We start from the raw sequence: 7217 nt of genomic DNA on the forward strand, positions 1-7217 counted from the left end.
TTTGTCCGAATTGCTGGGTTGTTGAATCATTGAGTCGCCATTTCCCTGAGTCATCTGTTGTATTTGGCGAGTTCAGCTTAGTCCGAGTTCAGTGTTTGTGTTGATTTCTGTTGCGATTTCAGTGTTCAAATCGAATCATTAGCTGGGTTTGTGTTTATGCCGTTTTGTCCGAGTCAATTACACCGAGTCAGTCGCCTGGGTTTCGTTTACAGTTTTCTGTCCGAGTTTAGTTTAGTGTTTCGCGAGTTCATTTCTGGTTTCGTTCAAGTCAGCATCTGGTTTTGTTTTGGTTGAGTTAGTACTCAAGTTTGCTGGGTTCTTTCTTGTATAAACAACTGAGTCGTTTTTCTTTGTTTCGTTTTTAGTCGCCTGTGATCGAGTCTTTTTGTTTATGTCGAGTTATTCTGGCTTACTACGGAGTTTTGTTGTTAGTTTTTGGTTATGGGTTCTGTTTGTTAATTGTTTAGCTTGCTATATCGCTAGTTAGGATTTAAGAGCATCTCCAATAGCCTCCTTATTTGAGCTCTTAACTCAAAATTTAAAGAAGAGGAGTGAAAATGCAACTCCAATAGACTCTTAGTTGCTCCTCAAATCATTAAGAGCCCCACTTCCTTCTTTATTTTTAAGAGCCACAACTAACTCTTAACTTACATTTTATACTATAATAATCTCTCCACTTTCTTTCTCTCTCTTCCCTATTTGTCCTTTTATAGCTTCAATGTACTTTTAAATTTAAAATAATAGGTAAGGAGGAAGTTTAAAGAATATTGTTGGAGATGAACCTACATTATCTCACTAAGAACTATTTTTTTATAATATTTATAAAGAGAGAGCTAAGAGTCTATTGGAGATGCTCTAAAAGAGTTGCTGGTCCTTGTTTTACATGCTTTAGGATTTTCTGTTTTGTTTTATTAATCGTGAGTTTAGTCTGGTTTTCTGTACCGTGGCAACACATTAGTTTTTGAAGGTCCTGTATTCATTTTATTCACATGCACTCTTTTATGTCCAAGTTTAAATTTTGTTTTGTAGTTTATATGATAAATCGTGAAAAGTTAGCTTTCTTTTTATCTAATAATTAAATTCATTGCGGCTGTGGTTAAGATTAATTTATAATCAGTTAGTTGTTAATTATCCACTCAGATTTTAGTTTCTAATTTCGATAAACCAAATTCACCCCAAAATTAATTGTTCTATTCCGCCTAGATAAAAAATAAAGATTTGCGAAAAATAATTTTAATCTCTGTGGATCGAATCATAAATATTAAAACGGTGATCGTGCGCTTGCGATTAATAAAGGTAATATTCCTAGCACATCACCAATCTCCAATGGTATGGGAGTAACTTTCGAAATTTCAATTAATATTATGCATATATCCGATGTAACTGGACGAAGGTCTCCAATCGCTCTTCTGGTTACAAAGTTCTCAATGACATACATATTGCCTTCAAAAATAGAGGAACTTAAATTTGAACACGCTTCCGGTATTGCAAAAGCATGAATATGAAAATCCTACATACCGGTGAAACACCATAGTTAGTAATTGGAAAATTGGTATATAAGACCATCCAGCGTGCAACAGTGTATCATTGTAATACCTCAATGTCAAGTAATATCATGTTCATCCCAATGAAATCATTGTTGCTGCTAAAGGAGTCCCACGTTCGATTTACGCGTATTTTAATCTTCCAATCCGACCTGTGCAGTTCGAGGGAACGGAGTGTGTTGAACATTTTCCTGCAAATGCGAAAGCATAAATCTACTAATACCTTTGTAATATGGTGAGCAGCGTTAAGTATATGAGACGCATTTTAGAATATCAGATGCACAGATTAGAAGATTGAAACACATTGTAATTCAGACTTGATAAAAGGCAAAAAGGATATATTTATTTTGAGGGATTCAAGCGATTAAAGAAAGGAGTGATACACATACAGATGCAGGAGAAGATAACTCCAGGATGCAATCTGTGGCAACTACTGCGTATTGGATGATTATATGCATATATTTTGGAAAATCAAAAACAGTAATGGATAAGTCCTAAATTAAAGGGATTGTGGAGATACATTAACTAACTGCAAGCTCGTTAATTTTTTTAAAGATATGTATTACCTATTTAGCTCATTAAATCTTATAAATATACAATTTGTAACCTTTATTTGTCTCTGCAGATCTAACCTAATTTATAAGCGTGTGACCGCATATCATATGAATGTCTCTTGGAAATGTTCAGGAACACTGTAACAGAAACAATAAACATAATGAATATGTGTTTGTGTTTGAAATGGTGTTACACATTTTATAAGCAAAAATAATACCAACTTTTGAGCGATTTTGTTCCTGGCATGCATTTTAAAATTGATTGTGTGACTTTGTTTGAGAGAGTGATGACAGTGTAGAGCTGCATTACTAAGAAATGTGGTTATCAAATGCTACACCGTGAATAAACTTAAACCTGTTTTAATTAAGTGTTTTGGAAAAGATTTCTATTCTCACTTATCAGCTATTATGAATAGCTGTAACTACAGATTGATTAGGAGAAAATGAGCAACACTGTCAGTGCAATACTTTTCCTACACTAATCAGAATCAATTGATTATCTTCCTTGGTATTGCTGTTAAGATGTATTTGATGTCATCGTTATAAACAGTTTTAAGTGGTGTGCAATTATCACATTCTATTCATTTGTAACTAATATAAATTATAGGCAAGGACATAATATAATAAAAGCAAGCTTTGAGCTTTTATTAACATAACATACTTAATACCAAATTCAAACTGAAAGGTTCGACAAACAACTTGAGAAATTCAACACAGAACTTGTCCTAAAATCATAGCTTACTGAGTGGGGAAATAACCCAACTACATTCGAAAGGAAATAACACAGCTTGGTAAATAAATAAACATCCAGAAAATTGACAGCCATTAAATATCCACGGCTACTTCGATGGCAATCAACAGCATTCCTGAACCTCATTCCTTAGTACCCTCCTGTAAAGATATAGGGTTAAATCTCAAATTGGTCACTAAAGTGAAGCCCATATCTCACTTTAGTGACTCGACTTATCGGGGACTCACATGCACCACATAGTAACGGATTATCACAGAAATGTTAGTTTGACCAGTTACTTGACGGAAACCGTCTTTATTCTAACGTTTGTTTCTACTTTTAAATTTTGGCATCTCCGTGCAGTCCAACTCAGCCGTTCCCCAGTTTATTCCTGTAATACAAGTAAGAGAATGTTGTAATAATAGTAATAGAAACGTAAGTTCGTATGCGTCCAGGTGCGGTCATTGTTAATTAAATCATTGTTAGTTAATTAAATTAATTAAATTATTTTTTAACATTGTTAATAATTTAAATCATTGTTAATTAATTAAATTATCGTTAATTAATTAAATTAATTAAATCATTGTTGATTAACTAAATTATTTTTTAACATACGTAATAAGTAATTAAATTATATACTTAATTATTAATATTATTAAACAAAATAACATGATTGTCAATTTCTTAAAAAAGATAAACAACTAATATTTCGAATAATAAACAAAATATATTGATGCATACTAATTTTCCGAATAGTTACGGAATATATTTTAATTATCTTCTAGGAAACAAAAATAATATGTTCGTTTAAATCAAAATTTATATTTATCGTACTGTTTTCTAGTCATTTTCCAATATTATAATTTTATTTTATGCATTTTATGTATTTTTTATTTTATCCATGTAATTTAATTTTTTTAAAAAAAAATCAATGAAATTTGCTTTCCTACTATTGTAAGTTTTTACTAAAACATTAAATTTATTAATTATTAGATATAAACTATTTTTATTTCAATATTTATCATAGATTAATTTCAAGTCCGATAAATGAAAGATATAGAAATAACAAAATCATTATTTTATATAATAAAGTAGGTGTCCCAAATTTGGATTTTTGGATCATGCTAAGTTTGCCCTTAGTGAAGTGTCCAACTTTAGAACATGCCTGCTCAATTTTCAGATCCAATAAAATAGGCAGAAAAACACAGATAAGACAAAATTATATTATTTTAATTTGTGTTTTCGGAAAATTGGTCAGCTGAAAAGAATAATTAAAGTGATTTTAGCGAGTAGTATAATTGGTTCAAAGTTAAAAACCTAGCTGATATATATACACACAAACAAGCTACCGTTGTTTGTTGCCAGGACAATCAAATAGTCTAATCCTACCTGTACAGTATGCCACGTTTTGGTTTCCGTCTAGGCAGTTAAAAAATTTAACGTTTCTGTAATAATCCATTACTATAGTGGTGCATGTGAGTCCCCGATGGGTCGAGTCACTAAAGTGAGATATGGTCTTCACTTTAGTGACCAATTTGAGATTTAACCCTAAAGATATATACAACACATTCAATTAACAAATGAAAATAAAAAAACATATATCGAACTTTTGGAATAATTTTACCATTTTGATCTTCTTTGTGACAGATTGAGATGATCCCAGGGTCTGGAAAAGCTCTATGTCAGCCAGTGCCTGTTGGGTGTCACTGGAAAACTTAACGGATACACTTGAACGGTGAGGAGATGAATAACTTAAATAGCATAGTGAGGAACATACCCCATCCATTGTAAAAGAGGCAGATGTGTTGGATGGTGAAGCTTGGACAATAGCAACCTCATCGGTAGGAGAATCACAAATATCAACAATGTTATATAGATTGCTGTCTCCAGCAACAGTAGCATCTGTGAGCTTGATGAAAACGGTGACATCCTTCCCAATAATGGTTTGGAACAGAGTGGACAAAACAGGAACAGAGCTATCCTGTAATGAACATAAAATGAATGCAAATATGATACCAAATCATATAAATTTTACAATGACAAATATTGAGGAATCCTTACCTTTTTGATCTCACTTAGAATATTAGCCACTGTGGTACCGGCCACACGCTTGACAAAGCGATCCATGAGTATCACATTAGTCACCAGGGTAGAATCATCAGCCAGCGCAACTATTCGAAACCTATATATGGAGTGCAAATAAAACTTAGACTCTTTACTTAACAAAACACAGGTGGAATTTAAGGCCACCAACCTCTTCTCAGCATATCCAAAACTGCGCTTGCATTCTGGACACTTAAATTTTTTGTCAACTTTCTCAACCTCAGCTTGGCATGAAACACAGCTATTAAACCACAAGTTATCTTCATCCTCGATCTTGGTGATGAGAAACTTGACAATGACGGTTCTCTGAAATGGTGAGATGCATGAGTAATTTATAAAGGATTGACAAACAAACTCCAAATCATTGACTTGATCAGATAAGCATGAATCGTTATGTGAAGTATACTTGAATATACCTTGTCACGATAAGTGACAGAGTTCTCAATAAGGTCTTTGAATGACGTCTTCTCAATCACCAGACTAAGAGGAGGCTCAGATGTGCCTTCGTCAGAATCTTCAGGTGGCTTGTAACCTTCTTCAATTAACCTTGTAACCAAAAATTATTTGTTTAATATGTCAATTTCCTTCATATAATGACAACCTGTTGATAGAGCATTCTACTGCTTTTTAGCATTTTGATAGAGTACATTTGATGGTAATATATGAGGGACAAACCTTTCACGAAATTCAGCAACTGAGTCAATATCAAGGATGAAGAAAATCTTTGTGGATGGCAACGCTCCAATTTGGTGCTCCTCTATTAAACGACATTTATAATAAATACAAATAATAAATGTGACAATAATAAGGATGATATAGATATAATATCGGCACAATCAGTAATCAATACCATAATAAAAAAAAAAATACATACCCCTAAAGGTTGACAATTTGGCACTTGTAAGAATGCCTATGACAGGCTTCTCAAGATCAGGCTTAAAACTCTCACTGACAGAGCTGGCAAGATCACCCCATAGCGTGACCTTGAATTTCAAACTGAAAAATCATGTTTACAAATATTAAATTTATACATTAACATGATACCTATTAACAGTTGTTGTGTGTAAGATGAAAAGCGAACGATGATAGTAAATAAATATTAAAAAATCAATATAAAAAAAAGCAAGATTGTGCATACCTCCCATCACTGAATATGAAGCGTGACTGGTCTCTCTCTCCATATTTAGTTTGAACTTTTTTAACCTTCTTGAAGTGTTCAACAACACCAATGACATCTGTGGATCAGAAATTAGATTACGGTTAATTGCGTTTAGACCAATTTGATAAGTGTGTGATTTTTAAAAAAATACCATAAGCAAACTCAGGATTTTGATTCTCTGTCAGACGTTGGCACTCGTCAAGCAAGTCGCCCATATCCATAAACTCGAACTTGTGTTTAGGGATCATAACATCATCTTCAACAGCCTCAATGACATTACTGCTAAGAAGTCGTATGCATAACCTTGTCGAAACTGGCTTGAGCTTCCCAATGGTTTCCCTAACCTGGAAGTTCTCAAGCACGTAAACCTTTCCTTCAGCAACTTCCTTGTCTATAGCTCTCCAATTATCAGGATAAACCTAAGCATGAATGTGGGAATTCTGCACCAAAAACACGAGCTTAATATCATGTGTCATATTGACATAAAATAGTAGTGACATAAGGCTTATATAAAAAACAATTTCTCACATCATCATCGAGCAGAATTAGGTTGAATCCCTTAATAGCCGCAGTTTCGGGGGAAAATGTTGGCCAGAAACGTGTAAGCCTAGCTTTGATCTTCCAGTTACTCCTTGACTTGTCCAAACTCTGAATGTGATCGAACATCCTTCCTTGCATACTTGCTGGCACAATGAAACTGTATGTTGAATGTATATATCTGGAAGAGTAGTATGCAAATGGGGACGATGTATATAGACATCCGAAGGGGGGTTTATATAGTAGGCTATAAAGTAATGGATGATGGTCGTAATGGCACGATCATAGGAGTGATAGACGTGATTTATTGGATGTAACTTGCAGTTATTCTTTTTAATCGCGTATAAGATCAACATAATCTGTTTGAACGTGTATATCTTTGAGGGGATAATGGCAATGCCCTCTAATTAGCGATGAAGCATCCCGTGATATATACATTTTATCAAACTATGGACCGTGCAATGACTAAATTTAAGCTTATTTTTAGGAGAAGACATGATATGTTATGTGCTTGAGGCAGCTAAGAATCCTAACAACAGAGAAAGACATGTATCTTGCCTTATATTCATCAGTATATTATCATGGTATTA

At 33.5% G+C, this 7217-nt stretch overlaps 1 protein-coding gene across 1 annotated transcript; it reads right to left on the reverse strand.

The window, feature by feature from the left end:
• Positions 1-4370: 4370 nt before the first annotated feature.
• Positions 4371-6768, reverse strand: LOC108194666 (uncharacterized). The gene is made up of 11 exons (XM_017361620.1): positions 6619-6768; positions 6242-6509; positions 6070-6166; positions 5806-5927; positions 5607-5688; positions 5348-5477; positions 5083-5237; positions 4890-5010; positions 4606-4809; positions 4453-4521; positions 4371-4376 (listed from the first exon to the last, which is right to left on the reverse strand). The coding sequence occupies exons 1-11, from the start codon at positions 6766-6768 to the stop codon at positions 4371-4373; spliced, it is 1404 nt and encodes a 467-aa protein (XP_017217109.1).
• Between the last annotated feature and the right edge of the window lie 449 nt (positions 6769-7217).

The sequence above is a fragment of the Daucus carota genome, chromosome 7 (genome assembly GCF_001625215.2).
Source record: "Daucus carota subsp. sativus chromosome 7, DH1 v3.0, whole genome shotgun sequence".
In the NCBI taxonomy this organism is placed as follows: domain Eukaryota; kingdom Viridiplantae; phylum Streptophyta; class Magnoliopsida; order Apiales; family Apiaceae; genus Daucus; species Daucus carota.